General features: G+C 37.1%; 1 protein-coding gene across 1 annotated transcript in view; it reads left to right on the forward strand.

Moving 5' to 3' along the window:
* Positions 1–334: 334 nt before the first annotated feature.
* Positions 335–25,380, forward strand: part of nherf1b (NHERF family PDZ scaffold protein 1b) — a 71,623-nt gene continuing 46,577 nt past the window's right edge. Inside the window, exons 1-2 of the mRNA XM_055185249.2 lie at positions 335–1,020; positions 19,655–19,825. Coding sequence (XP_055041224.2) covers positions 523–1,020; positions 19,655–19,825 — 669 coding nt within the window. The 5' untranslated portion in view covers positions 335–522. The remainder of the gene's footprint in view (positions 1,021–19,654; positions 19,826–25,380) is intronic.

Genomic DNA, 25,380 nt, shown 5'->3' on the forward strand with positions numbered 1-25,380 from the left:
AATTCCCGCCCAGGCGCGAGGATACAGTTTCTTGCGGAGCAGTCAGCAGGAGTCCCTCAGTCAGAACCGTTACTGGAAATTTCGAGTAGGTAAAATGTATATTTTCCAAACATATTTTCTGTATTTTTAATCATGGGGAATTTTGTTTTAGCAACTGACATTTCAGAAAAGCAGAAGTATAAATTACTAAGTCATAAATTAGGCTAATTAACCCCTTATTACCTTATTTTACGCATTAAAAGCTTTTATTCAAATCAGTAAAGATTTATGTGTGTACGGGTGTGAGGGGGAGGAGTCGCTGCTCTATGGGCTGGATCATCTGTCTGTTGATGGGACTAAGTTAAACAAACAACACTAGAACTTTCCCTTCACATTAAAACAAGCACTAAAGTCACTCGATTCACCGAAGCTGGACGGGTTAACATGATTTACTCGTGAGCATCTGATTCAAGGACTTCGGGTTGTGTTTATTAACGATATTTATTTCTCTCACATTAAATCATCAGTTGACAGAGACACGCGATGCCCAGTCAGACTCTGCGTCCCAGACTGTGCGTCCTGGAGAAGGGAGAGAATGGATACGGCTTCCACCTTCACGGAGAGAAGGGCAAAACCGGACAGTTCATCCGCCTGGTCGAGCCCGATTCCCCCGCTGAGTTCTCCGGTCTGCGCGCGGGCGACAGGCTCGTGTTCGTTAATGGAGAGCGCGTGGAGACCGACAACCATCAGCAGGTCGTGGCACGGATACGCGCGACCGCCGGTAACCTGGAGCTCATAGTTGTGGATATGGACACCGATCAGCTGCTGAAGAAACACGGGCTGATATGCGTGAAGGAGTTTGTCACGGAAGGAGTTCCGGTGCCTGAGTTTGATGAGCCTGAGATTGACAAGAAGGAGGAGGTGATGGGAAACGGCCAACCGGGAGACTGTCCGCCGCCGGTTCCGGAGAGAAACGTGGAGATCATTCCCGTCTACATTTATTCACGGGAAGAACACAGATCATCAGTGAGCTCGGAAACGGTAAGAAACCAACGGAGTCACGTGCACCTTATACAAAAAGTTAAATAAAGTGCCATAGTGAATGAATATGATGACCTAACCCTATAATATACTACAGCAGTATTGGGGGTAAAGAAGGACACTTCATCCATTCATTTCATTGACAGAAAGTGCCTCACTTTAGCTTAAATCAGGGCTTTTCAAACTGGGGTCCGGGGCCTTCAGGAGTTAAGGGGGTCCATTAACTTCTGAACAACCTTTCTGTTTTAAGAAGGTAAGAAAGAAATCATTCTTTAGGGAACAAAAAGTGACCCTACCTGTGTAAACCCAGCTAATGTCATTTTTTGGTGATTTTCTGTTTTCTACACTGTAAACCTGGACAAGTTGAATGTACTTAAAAAATTGAAGGAAATTTTGTAATTTCAGTAAACTTAATTTTAATTGTAATATCAATTGCTCTGTCCAACACATCCATTTAGTTAACCAAGTTAGTTTTAGTGTTATAAATGGCATTATAACACAAATTCATAAGCAACTATAAGTCAGTCCACGTAAACATACACAAAACTTAATTTTTGACATGCATACTGTGGAGAGAACTACAATAAAATGTGCTGAACTTGTTCATGTTATCAACACTGATCACCTGAACAGAACACAAATTATCATTACAACAAAACAACATTATTAATATAAGAGCTTAAACCTCTTATGACATTTTATGAACACATATTTAAGTTCTTATAAGTTCTTATTCTGTGAAAAGCTTAAATAATTAAGATATTCAGGCTCAAGGGATTATGGGTATTACTTACTACATGTTCTGATAAGTTTAAGTTCATTTTACGTAAATGTTTTAGTTTAGATTTTATATGCTTAAAAGTTAAATTAACTAAGATTTTTTAAAGTATATGTGCAAAAAAAATATGAAGTTATGTTTACTTCATTGTTTAAAGAGAGACTCCACTGTTTTAAAAAATATGCAAATTTTCCAGCTCCCCTAGAGTTAAACATTTAATTTTTACCATTTTGGAATTAATTCAGCTGATCTCCGGGTCTGGCGGTACCACTTTTAGCATAGCTTAGCATAATCCATTGAATCTGATTGGACCATTAGCATTGCGCTAAAAAATAACCAAAGAGTTTCAATATTTTTCCTATTTAAAACTTGACTCTTCTGTAGTTACATCGCGTACTAAGACCGATGGAAAATTAAAAGTTGTGATTTTCTTAGCAGATATGGTTAGGAACTATACTCTAATAATTGAGGACTTTGCTGTCGTAACATGGCTGCAGCAGGCGCATTGATATGACACAGCGCCTGAAAATCCTACATAATGTAATCATTTTGTGAAAATATGACCTTGATATCTGTAATACATTACTGACTGAGTGAGGCGATGTCAAAGATTGAAATCAATGGGAAATTAATAAATGAATTTGAGGTACTACATGGGATATGAAAAATGACAATCAACATACTATGGTAATATAATTCAGTAGTTCTCTCAATGTAGAAAGTATTCCCACTTATATTATGGAAATTGATTTTATCCTTTCAGTATGAATGAAATTATTTTATGTTTTTCATTGTATTCCTCAAGTTTTTATTAAACAATGATTAAAACAGAGTGCTATGTCAACTGTGAAACACACACACCTACTCACTGTAGTGCACTTGGCAGTTCACATATTTAGTCATATTTAATCATCTGTTTGTGGGTGGCTTTAATGGTCTGCTGCTTAGGAAGATGTGCACTACAGGACATTGGCGTCCTGTATGATGGTCTATACATACCACAGTATATGCACTCAGCCATCCAGTTTATGAATATAAAACACTACAATAAGCATTGTTTTACTACCCTAAAGCATTTAGTGTTTTTCAGTTTAATAAAATAATGCAATGTGCTGCCGCTACATTTAAAAAGTTTCCTTCTGTTACATTGAAATAGCACATTTAAGTTTTACTGCTGTAGAAAGTAAATCCTACCCAGAGAGGACTACGTCTTTGGCTTTTTTTAGCTTTAACACACTGCAGAATGGCACAGAATAATGCTTATCGATGCTTGATGGGATGCACCTGTGGAGTTCTCACATAGAAAGACAAACAACTTTTCAACCTTGATCTTGAGTAAACACACAGGTTCACACCTCCAGCAATTACACAGATCTTTTCACGAGCATCATTTGAAACAACACACATGATGAATTGATCGAAGTTCAAAGACTTTTTGTTTTGGCGGTCCAGAAGTCGTCCAGCTGTCCGAGAAAGAGCCTGTTGTGTTATTCTCACGTATTTCTTTTTTATGTGGCTCAGATGGTTGTAACCGCTGTGTCTTTTGTGTGTTTACTGCAGCCGTGATAATTATTAGCACATTACTCAGTCAGGAGGAAAAAGGTCAGACTCCGGAACAGTTGGGCTCCCCGTGGTGGCTCAAGTTTGTTTACCGCTCTGCCTCTCTTCAATCTCATGTCTTCAGCCTTACCAAATTACCCAAAATGCCTTTTGGCATTGTAGCATCAGTCTCTGGTTCTTTACAACACCATGTTTTCATAAACACCACATGACTCTTTTTTAAAATATCCTGCTTAGGTCTGTAAAGACGCTGGGGCTGTTTTTCAATCATGCACAGATGACTGAGCTTACATAAGATGTCTCTTGGGAATCTCCTGGCATTGCTTTTGTGTTGAGTTAAGCAGTCAGATAGTTATGACACTTTTGGCTGTCACATTTATTTACACATGTATATCAGTGACTGGCAAATTCATAGATGTATTCAAATCTTTTTGAAAAACCAGGTTGGGAGAAACATAATTTGGAGTTCTTATTGCTATTGTTTTAATAATATTGAATCTTCAATATATTTTTTTAGCCTTTTAATAATACTTGTTTGTTTAAAAGTGAACAATTACTTCATCCAAGCAATTGTTATTGCCAATCATACAAAAATGTTTATTGTAAGAGCAAACACTTGGTAAAATGGTGTTAATAAAATAAGAAACATCGCGCAAAAATTTCATCCACACTGAAAACCCTAATAAGTTGACTGGACTTATTTGATTGAGTAAACTCATTCCCTAAATTCAAATAATTAATGGGTCTCCCAAAAAATGTTAGTTATACAGTACTGTCTTAGGCCACCACCACCAGACTTGTTGTTTTAGAAGTTTTAATGTCCATCCATATTTATTTTTCAATCTGTTTTATTAAGATACAAACACAAAATAGCCTACAGGAAATATGTAAAAAAAAAATGTTCAGGACTGAATGTCTTCTTTCGGCATTGTCGGTGTTTAGTGTGACCTCTCTTGGCACTAAACACATCTTGAGCATTTTTGAGCAGAATGAAGTAAAAAGACTCACTCGCGTCTAGTTCACACGAATGACGCGAATTGAGCATTGCCGTGGGTAATGCGCAAGTTAAAAAATTTGAACTTTGGCGGAAAAACGCGCTGCATTAACCAATCAGGAGCTTGCTCTAGTACTGACGTGATTATAGAAAGCGAGCGGACTCACAGAAGGAGTGACGCGAATTTCTGCGTAAATGTCTCGATAACTAGAATTTGACGCGCGTCTTTCACGCGTGAATAAAGCGAGTAAACTCAAAATGTTTAAGCGGCAAACTAGACGCGAATTTGACGCCTCAAACGGGGCTGGTGTAAACCCACGTTAAGAAATCCTGCTAGGGGTGTAACGGTTCAAATTACTCACGGTTCGGTGCGTATCACGGTTTTAAGGTAGTGATGCACCGATGTATCGGCTGCGATATTTATTGACCGATTTTTGATGAATCTGAAACCATCGGCATATCGGCAATAGCACGAGAAAGGCATATACCGATTGTTTATTAATTAACTGCATAAAGAAATCCATTATATGTAAAAAATGAGTTAATGTTGTTAATAAAATAAATGCTGAATAGCATAAACCAGCTTTGAAGGTTGTTATGCTGTCTTATTATATTTGTTTTAGCTTAATTTGTGCCTCTCTTGTTATGTTGGTCAGTTGAATGTTAATTAGATCCAATCCATGTTTAGTAAAAATAATTTGATGCAGAAATAAACTAGCTAATAGACCAACTGTATAGTATTGTATACAAGTGTTAATATCGGTATCGGCCAGAAGTTGTCTATTTAAATCGGTATCGGCCCAAAAAATCCTATCGGTGCATCTCTATTTTAGGGTCGCGGTTTCGGTACACTTTGGTCACAACATGCAAACACAACAAAACCTCAGCCGTTTTTAACCTCTGTCAAAATCAACATTTTTACTTAACAGCGCTTGTATTATTATACTACATGTACCAACCTACTGTGCACTTCAAAGTTAACATAAAATAGCTCAGAACTCTGGGTTACTTTTAATATATTTTATGCCACTATCTTCAAGTTTTTTCGCAAGAAGATCAGGTTGTTAACATTTAAACACAAAAGGGAATGTGTGCTGTTTCTGTCTCACCTGTGATCACGTGCTATCAACAACACCTTGGTGATGACGGCGCAGTAAGTGACTCGTCATATTAGATGTATTGCCTTAAGCATACGGCACTCACGAATTTGACCTTTTTTCCACGTTTTCTTGAGCATTGCTGCTGCAGTAGACTTAAATGAAGCTGCAATGCCTCTATTAGCGTCTTTTCTCCTTCTCTTGCCGTGCTAAACGGTCTGTGCCACACACAGACACACACACCAACACGTGAGGAGGAATGAGGTTGGCAACAGATTTGCATACTACTATGAGTTGATTGGACAGGTTCTCTCACGTAAACACACGCAGAGCTTATTCAGAACCATACATTAGCTGTTTTATGCATTGTTTTTTCACCAAACTATATTAGAAATGCATTGTCGAATCAAACACGGTGCACCATGGTGCATGTGCGTCCCGAACCGTGGGAGGATAACGGGAGGATAACGGGACGATTCGATTCTTTACCGAGAACCGTTACACCCCTAGATCCTGCAGTTGAGCAATTGCTTAAGTGGAAGGGGAGATTACCATAAAATTTGACACATCAGTTAACATTTTTATACAGTTTTTAATACTACATGCACATTTCCTGTATTTTCTGGATGTATTCTATTAAAGAGACTGAGAAACAGTTATATATGATCACTATAACATTGCAAAAACAACCATCTAATTCTGGAATGGTGGACTAAGACTTTTACAAAGTACTGTATATACCCTGTATATTAATTAATTTGTGGAAGTGAACCGATATTAATGACGCACGCGGGCATGTTTGTGCTCATCAACATTGATGACAACAAGCGCTTGCGGATATCTGGGCGCGAGAGTGACGTGCTGTAAACATAACTTCTGTTCATTTTCACAATCATCAGTGGACCGCCGTTCAGGACAAAATATTATAATGTGAACAGAGACCAGCAGAGGAAGAGGGAGGGGGAGAAATCGAACTCTGCTTCGGACCAGGCAATCGAACCTAATGTGAAACCACCCTTTATAATGTCAATGTAATGGCTATTGTACAAATTTATTTTGTTTTTACACATTTTTAGACTGACAGACCCAATAATAACCTCTATAAAGAAAGCAGATGTGTGGGAATCTGGTTTGGTGCCTTTGTCAGTTGCAGAAACTTCAGAAAACTGAGAGTGGTTTCCTCTGATTGTTTTTCATGGATGTGTGCCTATCACATTTCCTTTGACTGTAAGCACTGATCTAGGTACAGTGTTTTTCTCACACCATTCAATAGTAATAACAAGTACAACTGACCCTGTGTCTGTCCTTATTTTGTGGACGTTTAGAATCTAGACATAGGAAATACTTTAGGTTTTGTGCTGTATGAATGCGTCATTTCCAGTAGGGTCAGTTTGCATGTGAATACTCATACCTTAAGAACTTATATGATGTTTTTGTATGCTAACCTTACATTCTTCCAGTTGCACTTATTATAATACATTCATTTCTCATAGCTGCCCCTAAATTAAATAATTGCCTTTGCATTTTTGATCTTTTGCATTGCAATATATAAATGTAAATGTATAAGCTCTTTTATAACCCGGGGTCTGTTGAATGCTGTATTCTGATTGGCTAAGAAATGTTCCGTGGGTATGCATTAATTTCTGATAACCGCACACCTAACTTGTCAAATGTCTCAAAAATAGGCACCAGAGCAAGTTTGTGGTAACCGTGGTATAAGAGGAATAATTGACTCCGGTCCTTTGAATTATTTGAAAATAATACACACTCCGCTTGGCGTCGTGGCGCATTGCACCTTGGGTGTGCATTATTTTCTTATAATTCAATGGCCCGTCGTCAATTATTCCTTACTTATACATAGTAACATTTTTATTTTGCCCTGTTCAAAACTCTTCAATGTTCTGTCTTACATTTGCAGCTTTTATTTTTCAACCACCACATGTGAAACCAAGCAACCATTTAGAGGTCATGTTACACTTTATCATAAACAAACGTCAGTCTCTGTTGGCTGTGGCCTTAAACAGAAGATCATTAGCATGTACAGTAAACACTATAGATGAAGGTATCCAGGGCAGTTTGTGTCCTCTGTCTGAGATGATAATCTGGTTGTTCTATTATGATTTTAGGTCCCCATCACAGGGGCAGGCAGGTCAGAGGTTATATGTGGTTGGAAAAGAGCAGGTGAAAATGGGATTTGGGGTGTGTGTCTGACTCTGCACACTGCTACAGCACCCTTTACCTTTCTATTTTTTAAAGAGTTCACAGACCTTTTCTGACAATGAACAAAACCCTCCAGAAATGCTTCTGAATGCAATGGAGCAACAAAGTGGTTGTAGCAGCAAAAACACAGCGAAAGAGACAGAAAGACACTAAAAAAAAAACAAAAAAACACAAAGAACACTAAAGTCTGACTGTTGCCATTACAAGCCTAATTTTATGTCACTTTTCCCCACTCATTATTTATTCTTTTTTTAAAAGTGTATTTTTTCTTAGTTTGTTGTTGTAAATGTCCCAATTGAGACAGATATTGTGGTCTCACAGATTGTACTTAGCTACAGTTCGTAGTTTTCTGCTAAAAACGTTTCACAAAGCTGCTGAGAGCAACTTTTACTAAGGAAAGGGTAGAAGAAATCTTAAGATAGGAGAACAGGTGGGGTTGACCTTGTTGTATGGATGATATCATCAAGATTACTAACTATGGCCACAGAGACTGGTTTATAGGGGATGGGTAAGTGATTTAATCATATATTGTAGAAGTAGTATCGTGATGCCATATTTAAATAAGTTTAATAAGGATTGTAAAAGGCTAAGTATTAATAATTAAACAAATAAATGTTCACCAAATTTACAACCCTTTTCCTGTCTGCATTTCATAAATATTTATTGGATATCCCTACACTTTGAAAAGGTGCTACAGAAGGTTCTTCAATGCGATGCCATAAAATAACCATTTTGGTTCCCCAAAGAACCATTCAGTCAAAAAAAACATTTCTTTTTTGTCTTTTATAGTAAAATACATAACTTTTCTCCACTAGAAATAACATTTTGTGATAATGGCATAAAGGTTCTTTATTTGTTAAAGGGACCATATAGCCAAAATTGTTCATTTATGTCATTGTAGCACCTTTATTTTTAAGAATAAATAAGCAGACTTTCAATTAACATAATCAAAGAGGATAGTAAGACATGCAAACATAGAAGAAACCCATACTGGATACAAGAACATCTGTTACTTCTGTTTAACTTGTACATGAAAAGGAGGCAACAACCATTTTAGTATTGTTTGTGATTTGGTCTTAGTGACTTGGGGGTCCTCTTGACTACCCCTAACTTTTCACAGATTTTGGAGCTAGTTTTATCACTGAAACACTTTGTAAGCAAACATTTAGGAGTCTTAAACGTCCCAGACAAGGCTTATCCTATTCCCAGACTAAAATTCATGTTTGAGCTGCCTTCACTTAAAAACACCTTGTACTGACACATCTTAACATATATCAGTGCCATTGTTTTGTCTCAAGATGCACACCAGTATCTTTTTTTGTTAGGTTTGTTTGTAAAAACTACTTAAATGTCCTAATATAACTAAGGCCTTATCCTGGATTCTGGATCCAAACCCTGCCCGAGAAAGCATCCCAAGATGTTTTGTGAATCTGGGCCCAGATCAGTGTCTACACATTTTCAGCCATGTATGATGTAGTATACCACTATACATGTACATTTCCTAGTGACAGACTGGAAACTAACCAACTGCGAACACCCTTAAAAAAACAACAGCACATCCACATTTGTGCTATAGACACAGTGATGTTATATATAGAGGCATATATAGAAAAAAGGAGAGAGACAAGTACTGAACTTTGAGGTTCCTCTGTAGTTTGCTGATTTAGATATCCATTAGGATATGTCCTAAACCTGCCGACTAATGTACAATTCCTGTGATGCTTGGTACAGAAAAGATTGACTGGAGGATCTAGTGAATAACTGGGTCAAAGACGTCATGTCCCTGGTGGTGGTATTACATTACATGAAAACTGTGTGTAATAAAGTAAAGAGATTAGAGATGGTGATGGATTCACCATCAGACATTTGTCTCTGGACATTTCAGAGTTCAGTCAAATACACCATTTAAATTAAAGTCAGAATTTGAATAATCAAAGACCGTAGCCACACAGCTTATAGTTCATCCCCTCTGGCAGATGCTTTCAGAGCATACAGTCACGCACTTGATATTAAAGCACAGAAGAAGAAAATGATACTGTGCAGACTGGGCTAGTAGTGGCACTAGGCAGAATTATACAAATAAAACAAAAACGTCTCTTATGCTGCGTACACACCAAACGTGAAGCATCATGTTCCTCGCTCTACATTACTCGTGTGATTTAACTTTGTTTCATGCAAATTTTTCATTTAAGTTTGAATATTTTCAATTTGTGCGAAGACGCGTTTGAGGCGAATTCGCATTGCCTCAGCGAGCTTGCGTCTTTGCGTTGACTTTGTATGTAATATACTTGCAGAAATTGTTGTATTCACGTGTGTACACCCCTTTACTGTATGTTCACACCAGACGCGAATAAATCACGCTTTCCGCGCGTAGTTGGACGCTTGAACAATTTAAGTTACCTCGCTTCATTCACGAGTAAAATTCGCGTCATTTGCACATGAAATTCAAACACGAATACGCTCAATTTCCTGACTTTAGCTAGCTTGTAGTCTCAATACATATAAATATAGCTCAAATTGAGTAAAGATCATTTTTACAACTTACCAGATTGTCCAACCAATGTTCAGATTTTTCAACTCGCGTGTAAAATGCTTGAAACTTTCAATTCGTGCAGCATCATTCGCGCGAATCGCGTCATTCGCACCGCCTTATTCACGCGAATTGCGGCACAGGATGTCTATCGCGTCTTTGCATTGACTCAACATGTAAATCACACGCGCTTAACACTTCATTCGCGTCTGGTGAAAATGCACCTTTAGGGCCCTATTTTAACGATCTAAGCGCATTGTCTAAAGCTAGGGCTGCACGATTTGGGTAATTTTTCCCATTGCGGTTATTGGTGCTGATATTGCGATGTGCAATTGCGATTATACTAAATGGTATCATGAGTCAACTTGATGGGTTTTAAGGAAAATCCACACACCGTTTAGTGATAATTCTAAAATGTGTATTTGTAAAACTAGAAATGTTTTCGTATTGCCACGTGATGTAGCAACTGCTCAGTGTCAGTAATCCTAAATCCAAAATACTGCCATACAACAGACGTAGTTTTTTTTTAGCTACCAGATCACTGTCAACCTCCTCTGCATCCATCTTCGCTCTGGTATAAGTGACGACGCACACCACACACGTGCATGCCACACGTGCACTGCCTTTTGTGTTCGTTTTTCTTTCTTTTTTTAAACAGCAAGGAAAATCATCAAACTGTTATCAGAAAGTCCACACATTTATTTATTTAATATAATTGCAACATTTTGCTGTCATATAATCGTACAGGCTGACATCGCGATTGCGATGCAGTTAATTGTGCAGCACTATCTAAAGCGCACAGCGCAACGTCTAAATGGGCGTGTCCGAATCCACTTTTGCTAATTTAACGACGGGAAAATGGTTTGTGCGCCGAGCGCATGGTCGAAAAGGGTTGGTCCTATTGTAATGGGAGTATTTTGGGCGTAACGTGCAATAAACCAATGAGAGTCTCAGCTCTCATCCCCAGTTGCGCTGGCGCTATGTCTAATCCCTATTTAGATGACGGACTTTGTAAACTGAAAAACTAAGTGGAAAAAGAAGATCCCCAGTTTAAGATTAATGTTAAATAATTGTGTTGTTTTCACTTGTATTGAAATTGTTATTTTTTTATTTAAACCTTTAAAAATCGTTTTCTTTTAGTCATGGAAGTAAAAAAGCAGGCTTTTAATTGCTTTAAATGTATGGCTATCCAATATCATCAAAAAATAATTTACAAGTATGTAAGATAAGGTTTGTACTCTAAAAATACTTTATTTGTAACAAACAGAAGATAAAGAATTTACAAACAGCTCTCCGCACGTTTCAGCACTTGGACAGCGTTTTTTTAAGCGAAGAGTTTTTTTAAGCATTATTTAAAAATGTTTCTCATTTCACCATATCCACAGTCTCATAATTGGTCCTCATTTATGTCCAAGAGACTCAATAATAATCTTTAACATTCAATCCTTTAATCTTTCATATTTAAAAGTGTTTTTGTGCTGCTGCGCATTCATGTACTATGTGATAAGCAAACCCGTGTAAATTTGTTAATGGGCGCAAAAGGGGGCGCAAATGCATTTGCTATATTTAAACAACGTGGCGCTAAACGTGAAAATTATAATTGCGCAGGGTGGAAACTAGCGAAAGACACTTGCGTCGCACATTGCGCTGCATTGCGCCGGGTGTAAGATAGAGGCCTTAGACTTACTGCACTCTCTTATGTCTCTGAACAGAATTTGCTCTTTACATCCTTAAAAATGTTGTCATTATCTGACTCTCAAAGTAAAGTTATTTGTTATTATAATTGTTATTAATTTTGTGTAATTGGTTTCTCATATGTAAACACATTTTCTGTAGCCGATCATCTCTCTGGTAACATTACTGAAATTTGGTTATATACCAGAAATACACCAGCTGTTATACCATATACAGTAGAGGAAAACTACAAGTTGAGTGACCAATAAACACATGCTGTTTGTTTTTGTTTCGCGTCATTTGTGGTCATTCAGTCTAGAGTGAGTCAATACAAAGCTGGTCATGTTTGACAGAGAGCTTAATTATTTGCAGGCCATTTGGTCTCATATGGGTGAACTTTGTACCTGGCAGAGGTTACAATGAATGTGTAAAGCGTTTCATCTTTAATATCTGTGAAAGCTGAAGCATATTCTTAAGTAAATCATCTGTAAAACACTTTTAAGTAACAAAGCAGTTTCCTGTTGTCCATTCTGGCGTAAATTGTTGCAAATTACTTTGGTTAGTAGCTCATTTGCCTAAAAGTGTTTTTTCACAAAAATGTGCAATAAATGTAAATTTAAAATGATTTGCGAACAGTTTTACAGAGAAATTCATCCAACCAGTGTGTCCTGCACAAGGACATTTGTGTTTGTTTGGTAAATGTGATGAGAATAGCTGTGGTCCATGAGTCATTTACTGAATTGGCGTTGTTTACTCAGGATTTGGCCACATGTGTGTAATGTGTGTAGCTGGAGCTATATGGGCTGTGGTAGTATTTTTAGATCAGGTTAATGAAGACATTCAAACTCTGCTGAATTCAAGAGAAAATTGTTAAACAACTTAACACATTTTCATTATAATTCTCTGATTATCTTCATCAGCTGAATGGAGATAAAAACTTGACTTCTTTATGAGATGGTTTCTTATGATAGCACAGATTCAAGCCAGAATGTGCTTAGTTTTCTCAAATCCAGATATGGAATAGGATGTTATAAATGTCCCCGTATGTACTTGTTTTAAAGTGTTTTAGAAATGAAATTTACATTTATTTAGCAGATGCTTTTATCCAAAGCAGATTTAGAAATGAGAAAACATTTATGTGCCTTATGAACCAAGAGCCAACAGTAAGCACAGTAGCCAATACAAAGCTACGTTTTCAAGTGTAAATAGTGCAAATAAAATAATATTTTTTTATATTTAACATAGGGATGCTCCGATCAGGATTTTTGCAGCCAATACCGACTCCGAGTACCGATTTCTTGCCGTCATGATCGGCGGATACTGATTCTTCAAGCTGATATGCAAGCTCTTTGATGACTGTAACTGTTAACCTTTTTTCTAGATAAAATAATACCACGGATCTTGCCTTTGTTCTATTATTTAATTAGGTATATTATAGTTTTTTAGTGAATAAAATAAAAAAGCAACAAATATTAATTCTTCTAAGAACAATTTAACATTCTTTTAAAAAGGCTAGGCAAGGTTAAATAAAAGTTTAAACTGTCAAAACTTTAAAGTGCACCTTTTTCATAGCTAAAACAACGTTATTTTGTGTATTTGGTATAATAAAATGTGTTTGCGTTGTTTATGGTTAAAAAAACACATTATTTTCCACATACCATACATTTTTGTAGCCCCAGATCCTGCCTTCTCCAAACGTATTGATTTTGTACAAAACTCATTGATCTAAAAAGCACTGTGTCCCTGATTGGCCAGCTAATCTGTACGTTGTGATTGGCCTGAATATCTCTGATGTCAGCCGAAAATGTGATGCTCCTTACCATGTTTGAAAGATTCGCTCACGATGCAGTGCTGAAAGGAGTTAATTTACAGGCAGATTCGAAGCGGGAGGAGTTATGATAATGTCGGCCTTCTCTACATCATTAATCCCAGGAAGAGTGTGTTTGTTGTAGTCCAAGAAAAGAGATTTACGTTGGAGGCGATATCTTGCATCATCGTTTACTTTTGGATTTTTACATTTTGCATATCGTTAACATGAACTAATACACACACACACACACACCAAAGGAAATGTAAAATCATGAATCGGAAAATAAGTGCTCTTTAAAACGCATGCAAATAATAAACTTTCAGCATGAAAATGCAATGTCTGCGATAGATATAGATGTTGTATACTCTGTTTGATGGGGATGTGAAGATGTGTCATGCTGCATGTTAGAACTCAGATCTTTGTAAAGGTAGAGAGAGAGACATCCAAATATGCAGCTCGCACATAAGCAACAGGTTGTAAAAATGCTCGCACTGCATAAAAATGGTCTCGAATTGTGCCCGCATTCAGGAGCCATATGATGACCAAAGTTTATCTTGATCAGTTTGATCATTGATCATTTTGTCATTGGTCTCTCAGTGGTGTAGCAGTCACATAGTAGTGTTGGGTTTGCAGGACTGATCTCAGGTCAAGACTGGGGTTGTGTACACAGGATGTTCAGTCAAAGCTAATGCGTAGTTCCTCTCATTTTCATATCAATGGTTGCTCCTCTTGAGAAGGACTGGCTTTTGTGATGGCAGCGCATTCTTTAGATTCCATCCTCTCCTCCACACAAGATGTACAACACATCCTCTGTTGCATCAGTGATGCAGTGGCCAAGCACACATATAGAGGACCAATACAGTTAAGATCAAGCAGACTGAATGATTGTAATATTTCTGAGCTTTTCTAATCATGACTTTTCATTCAGTGTATCTTATCTCACTCAATACAAGCAATGATGAGGCTTTTTAAAGATGAGCTAAAGTCTTTTGAATTTGTCTAAGATAAGAAATGTCTAAGATTTCAGAGCATGTGTGAGATACAGGGCCAGATTTACTAACAGCTTGTACCAGCGCAAACCATCATTTTGGCGTTAAATTACACTGTCGGGGTTTACTAAAGACATGCAGTGGATAATTAGTGCTGAAAATGTGTGGTCTAGTTATTTTTTTATTGCATATGCATTTCTATGAGTTTCCCTTTCAGACGCAAAATTTATGGGAGGAGATGATTTACGATTTACTAATGTTTGTGCGTGCGATATATTACTGGTATTTGCTCCATTATTTAACACAGAAAAAAAGCATGTCTTAAATCATTCTGCGCTTGAAATGGCTGCAGTTGTTGCTGATAGGAGAGGCATTGGAGAGATCAGAGAGTGCATAATACAATGCAGAGGATTTTTAACATGTAACAGTTTATTTGGAATGCCAGAGAAACATATTATTCAAAAATATCGCTTGCCAAGCCATGTTATTTCTTTTGCTGAGGAATCACTAAAAGAAGTCACACAAAAGAAGGTGTTTCAAAGCTTCTTGTAAACCTTCATTTTTTGTCCTACGATTTCACACCCCAAATTTTCAGCTGAAATATCTATGGTGCTGAAATCAGGCTTTAGTAGATCACCTGCACCTGAGGTGAGGACCATCAGCTTTGCTTATTTGTGACCCTGAACTAATTTGCACCTTTCTTAGTAGATTGTATTGGTCGTTATGGAAACCATCTTTTGCACCTGTGTTATTTAATTTGCACCTTTTTAGTAAATAAACCGCAGATATTACCACTCCCATTGCATTTTTTTTCATGCTAATTTACCCCGTTTAGTTAATTTGGCCCAAAAAGTTTTTTGGGATTTTATTAGTTGTTAACAAGGAGCTTTTTTGTTTAGTTTGCTGGACAGATACACTCACCTAAGGGATTATTAGGAACGCCTGTTCAATTTCTCATTAATGCAATTATCTAATCAAACAATTACATGGCAGTTGCTTCAATGCATTTAGGGGTGTGGTCCTGGTCAAGACAATCTCCTGAACTCCAAACTGAATGTCAGAATGGGAAAAAAAGGCGATTTAAGCAATTTTGAGCGTGGCATGGTTGTTGGTGCCAGACAGACTGGTCTGAGTATTTCACAATATGCTCAGTTACTGGGATTTTCACGCACAATCATTCCTAGGGTTTACAAAGAATGGTGTGAAAAGTAAAAAAAAACATCCAGTTTGCGGCAGTCATGTGGCCGGAAATGACTTGTTGATGCTAGAGGTCAGAGGAGAATGGGCCGACTGATTCAAGCTGATAGAAGAGCAACTTTGACTGAAATAACCACTCATTACAACTGAGGTATGCAGCAAAGCATTTGTGAAGCCACAACACGCACAACCTTGAGGCAGATGGACTACAACAGCAGAAGACCCCACCGGGTACCACTCATCTCCACTACAAATAGGAAAAAGCGGCTACAGTTTGCACAAGCTCACCAAAATTGGACAGTTGAAGACTGGGAAACTGGTCTGATGAGTCTCAATTTCTGTTGAGACATTCAGATGGTAGAGTCAGAATTTGGCGTAAACAGAATAAGATTATGGATCCATCATGCCTTGTTACCACTGCGTAGGCTGGTGGTGGTGTAATGGTGTGGGGGATGTTTTCTTGGCACACTTCAGGCCCCTTAGTGCCAATTGGGCATCGTTTAAATGCCACGGCCTACCTGAGCATTGTTTCTGACCATGTCCATCCCTTTATGACAACCATGTAACCATCCTCTGATGGCTACTTCCAGCAGGATAATGCACCATGTCACAAAGCTCGAATAGTTTCAAATTGGTTTCTTGAACATGACAATGAGTTCACTGTACTAAAAAGGCCCCCACAGTCACCAGATAGAGCATCTTTGGGATGTGGTGGAACGGGAGCTTCGTGCCCTGGATGCGCATCCCACAAATCTTCATCAGCTGCAAGATGCTATCCTATCAATATGGGCCAACATTTCTAAAGAATGCTTTCAGCACCTTGTTGAATCAATGTCACGTAGAATTAAGGCAGTTCTAAAAGCGAAAGGGAGTCAAACACAGTATTAGTATGGTGTTCCTAATAATCCTTTAGGTAGGTGTATGTTGTATATTGAAATACTGTAAATAGACATGAAGTGGAAATGGTTTATACTGTATCACATCTATTAAAAATAATATAAAACTTGATTTGATGTTGTTTATTTCAAATATTTAATCTTTTGGGGAAAAAAGATGACTTTTATTGCACTCATACTGTAGAAATATTTTCCTCTTGAGAAATAAACATCCCCTTCTTTAAGGACAATAACAAGTAGGTTTATGGATGTATACTGAAACAAAATCCTGTTAAACTGAAGGATCTCTTAACTCATTATCCTGTTAAGATATTAAATATGTCCACATAGAAAAAAACTGTGCTTGTCAGTTTTATTGGGTCTTTTGTTTTTAGGACAGATGCAGGCATTCCTCTTAGATTCACACACACCACTGTCGAGTACTGATCTAAGTGCTCAGAATGATCAGATCTTTTTCTATTGTGATTCATTTTTAGATTGCAGATTTAAGCAGGAAGGTGACTAAATTAAGCAAAAGTCATTTACGTTACACCCTCCACTACATGATTTCAATGGAGTGGCGTCTCTATGCAGTGACGGCATCGTGACGGTCCGCATGTGTCGAGCTTTGGTTCTGGGTGGAGTTCAGCATTGTTTTTGACAGTGGGAAGCAGGTGTGGTCTGCAGGAAGTTCAGCTCTTCCTGCGCTCCAGCCGAATGGAGGGGAAACATTGGGAGAAACGGGTGGAGTTTGACTGTAGTACATACGGCACACACTTTATTCTGTGATGTTAGAAGAGACTTTATTTATCTCAACAGATGCGCTGTGTGTTTTTTTCAGAACTAAAATGATATAATTTTCATTCCAGTGTGGTTTTGATTGGTTTGGTACGCGGTGGGTGGAGAACGGGAATATGCCAATAATAGATTACTTCTCCCATGCGTTGGGCTAAAATAAAAACACTTAAAACCCGACAAACTTTTCATTAAATTGTCATATTGTTTTGGTAAATGAATGAAGAATATGAAAATAAAATTCATAACTTCACGCATTACATTATTTAAACTGTTTTTATTGAAATCACATTAATTTTCTTTTAATTGATATTTTAAATTCTCATGTATCTTTGAATTTTTTTGTGTCTTTTATTTCTATTTACTTTTTTCTTATATATTGTTTTCTCATTTCTATGTAAAGCACTTTGAAGGACATCTGTGTATGAAATGTGCTTAACAAATAAACTTGCCTTGCCTTGCCTTACCTTATGGTGCGTTTACACCAACCGCGTTTCAGGCGTCAAGATCGCATCTACCGCACTTAGTTTGCCGCTTTAACAGTTTGAATGCATTTGCGCGTGTAGAGCGAAGTAGACACGCGGAAAAAGCAAGCATTTGACGCGCGTCAGAGGCAAAATAAGCTTCTTGTGGGAGGGGCAAGTGCTGTGCGGTTGTCTGTGTGCAAGATGACTGATGCTGATTGTGCATTTATCGAGAGAGTTACCGGTTTGTATTTGGTAACATTAATGTAGGGGAAAAATAAACGGCGCGGGTCAATAAACGTCAAGTGACTCAAAAGTGAAATGTGTATTACAACTCAATAGGTTGCATGATGTCCTCACTGACACTCTTCCAAGAGAGGTCCTTTTTATCCCTGTCTCTATAGAAATAAGAACTTGTGTCGTATAGCTCCGGGTGACTGCTTCGGACAATATCAAGTGTTCCTTCAGGTTGAATGAGTGACTCCGGGCGGGGCTGCCTCCACAGCGGCAAGCAGGCTCCTGATTGGTTAACGCGGTGCGAAATTCCGCCAAAGTTTACATTTTTCAACTCTGGCGTCAGCCGGCAATTCGCGCCAAACACAAAATACACAAAAAGCACCATTTGCACGTATCGCGCCTGGCGCTCAATTCGCGCCATTCACGCGAACGAAGCGGAAACGCGTTTTCCGCGCCGCGCCAAGCACCTCATCCGCGCCGCTAGACCTCCAGACGCGCGTCAACGCGTCTTCACATTGACTTAACATTGAAATCACTCGCGCTTCACGCCTCTACCGCAGTTGGTGTAAATGCAGCATTACAGTAGTGAGAATTTTAAGGGGAAAATGTCATGAAAATAATCATGTCAGCATGCAAAATGCTTGAATGAAATTTGTTCTGCTATTTAAAATATTAGAAAATATTGTATATAATAAAATAAATCATTTTTAAAATGAATGTTTTTGTCAGATATATTTGTATTGTAATTTCAATTCAACTCAAATGTATTTCTTTGCCACTTGCAAAGATATTTGGATATAAATATTTGTGTATAATCACATCATTTTTTTTACATAATACTGGTCAACAAACAGTAATAACGATCTGTTGAACGTGGGAATCATTGTTTTTCACTTACCAGACTGAAATCATGCTCGACTATAATAAGGGGTGTGTGATGCAAAATTCCTCTTGCATTGAATTCTGTAAGTTTTACGTTGTTTTCCTGTTCTAAATATAATCCACAGTCCCTGACACACAAATAATAGTTCAAATCACCTTCTTATGATCTAAAAAAAGACCCAACATGTGCTCGCTGAACATAGCGGATGGGTGTTATTTTCCTGGATGACAATCCAGTGTACCGTGTGCGGCCTGCGAACAGTGAGGGGCGTGTCATCAGATGACCTCATCCTGTGAACCATTCACTTCCATCACATTGAGTACAAAGAGAAAACATCCTTCTGTCTGGACCTCTGTCCAACATCAGTGTCTTCCCATTATTCCCTGTCTGTCTCTCTGTAAGAGGGTGACTTTACTGTATTAGAAACTGTTGAAGGGCACAGACATTTAGGTGCCTGACTTCCTGCATATCAGCAGTGAGTTCTTAAGTTTTATTGTGTGATGATGATGTTGTGTTGTGTCTGTCTTACAGGACTGTAAACATCAACTCAGGCCGAGACTCTGTGTTATTAAGAAAGGTCCCGATGGGTTCGGCTTCAACCTGCACAGTGAAAAATCCAGACCCGGCCAGTACATCAGAGCTATAGATGAGGACTCGCCAGCAGAGAGGTCCGGTCTCAGGCCTAAAGATCTGATAATACAGGTACAAATATGTCATTGAAATCAATATTAACCCTCTAAAAATATGTTTATTTATAACCCAATGATTTATCCTGTCCAATATTTACCCAACCATGGGTTAAAAAACCCAACATATTTTAGGAGTGTAGTATCCATTTAAACACAAATGCTTTTTGTATGCCATTTAACATGCACAAGATTTTGATATTAATGCTAAAAGTGCAAGCACCCACCTTTGACTGATTTAGTAGTTTTGCTGCTTATTATCTGTCACATGGAAAGTATTTCACTGTATGTGTCCATACATTTGATAAAAACCTAAACTTTTTAAATCACCAAAATATGTGATGTTGAAATAGACACAATGAATTTGTACTTTTTCAAGTATAACACAAGTATGCAGAGACTTGGAACTGCTGTTCCTGGAAGGGAATGATTTGGGCATTGTGTTTTTTTAGCCCATCCTGTTAAACAGAGGAGTGGAGGCTCATGGGACAGAAATAAAACCGCACACAGCAATCCTGAACATTACAGAGACCAGATCAGTTCAACAGGAAGATATAAAAAAACGGACTATTCAATGTATTACTCAAGAATTTGGTTGTGATCTACTGTAGTATGCATACTGTATAGAATCCATGTAAGAATTAATTCTTATACACTACACCAAACAGACGGACACTGTCAGTCACAAGTTTGGGTCTGGGTCTGGCTTCTTATATGTGCGTGAAATGTGGATACAGAGTTTTCACTAACAAATCGTGACAAATCAAAACGTTTGTACAAAAATGTATTTTAAATTTATGAATATTAGGGATGCTCCGCTCGATCGGCCGCCGATCTGTTTCGGCCGATAACGGCATTAAATGACTCGATCGGTACTCGCTACTTTTGCCGGTCTTGTGAACCGATCTTTCTGTTTACTTTTGTCATCATAGGGATCCTGAATGTGGCTACAATTAGAGAACATTTTTTACGTAGTGCAAGTATTTTTATAATACGTTGCTCATGTGCGACATGCAGATTTGGATTTCTTTCTCTGCCTTTACAGAGATATGTGTATTTTCTATGAGGACGCGCTCCGGTCCTAACAGCACGACGCATCTTCACATCCCCATCAAACAGCGTATACAACACATATCTATCGCAGACAAAGGCAACATCTGTGGTATTCATCTGGAAATAAATGTTAACAGTTACAGTCATCCGAGAGCATATCATGCATTTAAAAAACGGTATCGGCTGGTCACGAAGGTAACAAATCGGTAATCGGCTGCAAAAATCCTGATCGGAGCATCCCTTATGAAAATATTCAAGAACAACTAATACCACAAATACTAGATAATGTACGCTATATTAGAATATTATTGTATGGCAGAAGAGCACTTAGTTTGCAGCACTATCACCTTGGTGCGCAGTAACATCAAACTTCCGTCAATATAACTGCACCCAAGGTCAAAGTGCTGCAAACTAAGTGCTCTTCCGCCATACAACATTTTTTGTCCGCTTAAAAAATTGCCACGTTTTATTTTGTGCAGCCATACAAAATAAATTGAAAAACTTGTGTTTACCTTTAAGAAAAAAGAACTTATGAACTTGACAGCTTTTTTTCTTAAGGATTTTCTTAATTAATTTTACTAATTCGGCCCCTAGATAGTAGGCTTAATGAAAGTAGGCTTCATTTATGTTTCTTATATTTCAAAGCTGCTGATTTACAGTGTAAGTCATCTGTATCTGTAGATAAAGATATTTGAATTACTTTCAAAAAGGAACATTTCCAATAAAAATGTTTTGAAGGAAAATCAGCCCGCATTTGCCACAACATTTATAAGAACTCTTTCAAAACTGTTTAAGAAGTATCCTAGGATGCACCTCATGAGACTTGTGTGTTTGACTGACTTAATTATGATACTAAAATTCTAAATATAGTATAATAAAGAATGCCAACATATAATAATGACAAACATTTGACTGGTAGTTTATAGCATGTTTTCAGCATTCTGTTAAATATGTGATGTAATTTCTGATTTTTGGAGGTCTCATCTCCTGGTTGTTTTTGTGTAATTCTTGCTGCATTTGAATTTGGTTGCTCCAACCGGAGTGAGAGCCACAGAAAGGGCAGCAGTAGGGGAAGGAAATAGAGATGGAGGGGCATTTGTTGTCCCAGCAGGCCTTCTTTTGCTCTTTGTGTTCAACAGGCAGCTATTGTTTCTTTTGCTGAGTGCACATTGTCTCTTTCCTCTCTGGAACTGAACTCCATTAACAGACACACCCTCAATCCACATATAGACTAAAAAAATCTGTTCTCAGGGCACATTACATTAACACTACACATACTAAGTTTACACATCTTGTCATCATTTATTTACCGTCATGTCCTTCTAAAACCATATGGCTTTTCTTGTTTCTGTGTACACAAAATGACAAGTTAAACCAAATATCTGAGCTGCTGGTAATGAAGTTGTGGTCTGTGCGAAGTTGCAATATTCCTCTTCATTACAAGAGTCTTCTAAATCATATGATAGATTTGTGTGTTTTTTCTTTTGAAATCAAACATTAGATCCTGTTAGATTTGCCCTTGACATTCCTAAGCATTTATCTAAGACAAACCTCTCCTATGGTTTCTAGTGTGTGCGCAAACGCTTGAAAGTTTGAGAATAAAACACACAGGATATCCTTTCACTGGACATCAGGATATAAGACTGATAATATTGAAAAATGATTCCTGGCTTTGATAAACACTCTCTGCTAAAACAATGAAGATGGCAATAATGCTTCTTCTAAAAATACTTTAAGGTTGAAGTAGGGCTGGGCGATTTGGCAAAAAAATTAATCTAGATTTTTTTTCAGATCATTTGACAGATTCACGATTCCATTTTTGATTTTTTTTTACTAGTCAACTTAAAACGTAACTTAAAGGAACTAAAGTTTTAATCCAAGTGCACTAAAGGATAGTTATCAACATGGTATAAAATGGTATAATTCCCTTTTTTTTTTCTTTAAATTTCTATGCAGAAATTAGGCATTGTTAAGAAATATAGGTAGCCTAAATCTGAAAACTAGACCTGAATGTTCAGGCATTTTTATAATGTTTTGTTGTATTTGATTGTAGTTTAAGTACACAGTCATAATCTCATATCACGTGTTGAACCAAACAATTTAACTATTGTTTTTAACTATTCATAACATTATGTTTTGTTTAAAATTTAATTTGGTTTTTTGATTTGACTATTTTTGTCAATAATTTGTATAATGTATGCTATGATTGACTTCTTTTTACCATTCTTTAAAATCATTCTGTTTACATAAGTCATTACTAGTAGTTTACGTTTCTACTAGACATTGCGTACGTAGACTTTTAATAAGGATTTATAAATGAGACCCCAGGGGTGTATTCCAGAAAGCTGGATTAACTTACCATCAGATTAACCCTGAACTTACTCGGGGTATGTCGGTTCCAAAACACAGTTTAACAGTTAGTTCAATCAACTCGCTGAAAGTAACCCAGAGTTAACGCGCGCTCACGGTAACAACATAAAGGCATTTTCAATCGATCACAGATTTCACGAGTCACCATGGAAACGTCAGAGAACTTAAACGTTTTTAAATAAGAAATAACATTATAAACCAATACTTTCTGGCAAAATCAACATTTTATAATCGGCTTAGAAGTGCGTGATTATAAAACAGATAAAATTAATTAATTAAATAATTAATACAAACCTATTTTACCCCATTTAAGTCAAATATTATATGTTTCTCAACGAAAATACACAATATTATTTAAAAGCCTGTAAAAATAATCTTTGATTTTATATATGGATTTAAACATATGAATTATGAATATATTTTCCCTTATGAAAATTAACAATGGTTTTACTACAGTTAAAACCAAAAAACCAGAGTCGTATAATAATAGAGTTACGACACTCACATAGACGTCCGTTGTAAGAATGGAATGCGGAAGTAACAGCGTTTCATGTAGTGACCGGTAGTGACGCATAGTTCCAAACGCAGCACTGAAGCCCATTCATTTCAATGGCACCTGCTGGTAAATCGATGAAATTACCGTTTCTCTTTAGATTTTCGGACATTTTATTAATATAGTCAACAGTGATATTTTATGAACTCTGCTGTAGGTAATGATTATCGTTAATAATAACTAGTAAAATGTTTATATTTTAATGAGTTGTGTATAATGTGTGAATAATATAGATTTAATGGTTTAATATTTTATTACTGGTGGCCATCTACTTAATACTTATCTTTTTTATATATTACGAGTAACACTAGGGGGCAACAGCGACAAGCTATATGCCTTATAAGAAAGTCACACTGATTCACAATGCTGCTATGTGTTTTATTGTGTTTGGTAAGTAATACGAGTGATGTATCCTCGAAAATCATGTATAATTATATTAACATTTAATGTGTACTATAAATTAGGGATGCACCGATAGGATTTGTTTGGGCCGATACCCATGCCGATTTAAACAGACAACTTCTGGCCGATACCGATGCCGATATTAAACACTTGTATGCAATACTATACAGTTGGTCTATTAGCTAGTTTATTTCTGCATTAAATAATTTTTACTGAACATGGATTGGATCTAATTAAAATTCAACTGACCAACATAATAAGAGAGTCACTAATTAAGCTAAAACAAATATAATAAGACAGCATGACAACCTTCAAAGGTGGTTTTGCTATTCAGCATTTATTTGATAAACAACATTAACTCATTTTTTACATATAATGGATTTCTTTATGCAGTTAATTAATAAACAATCGGTATCGGCCTTTCTCATGCTATTGCCGATATGCCGATGGTTTCAAATTCATCAAAAATCGGCCGATAAATATCGGCAGCCGATACATCGGTGCATCACTACTATAAATACAATTAAATATGAATTTAGTGTGTTTCTGTTATGCTTCACTGTTACAAATAACCGCGTTGGCGATCTTTTTTATGATTTTAATATAGTAAAAGTGTAGGAATTATGTTTTTAGCAGATTGATAGCCATTTATATAGCCATATTTTTGCTACAAAAATAAATGATAAACTGTGTTGCTGTAGTTGGTATAGATAACCACAGTTATCTTTGGGTCACCATTAACTGTTTATCTTTATTAACTGATTAACTGTATTTCCATCACTCCCTAGTAAAAAAAAACGTTATAAACATAGTAAGTATCGTGATCAATTCACATTACAAGCTAATATTTACCTAAAATAGCTGAAAACCTATGCAAACAGATTGACAGCCCTGCTTGGTTTGGAACTGTAGAACGTTACATGAATCACGTGACCGCGCGGCGGCGAGATCAAAGCCTTTCGTAACTCTGTTATTATACGACTCTGCAAAAAACCATGGTTACAGTTAAACCATGGTTAGTGTAGTAAAACCATGGTTTTGCTGACAGTAATCAATGCACCAAAAAACATAGTTACTACAATTATACACCAATAAGACCATGGTTAATTTTCTTAAGGGTTGTGGAAAATAAAGTGCATAAATCTGGCTTATTTAAAGTTTTTTTTTTTTTAGATTGTATTGTGTAGGCATAA

This window comes from Misgurnus anguillicaudatus, chromosome 19 (assembly GCF_027580225.2).
Source record: "Misgurnus anguillicaudatus chromosome 19, ASM2758022v2, whole genome shotgun sequence".
Taxonomy (NCBI): domain Eukaryota; kingdom Metazoa; phylum Chordata; class Actinopteri; order Cypriniformes; family Cobitidae; genus Misgurnus; species Misgurnus anguillicaudatus.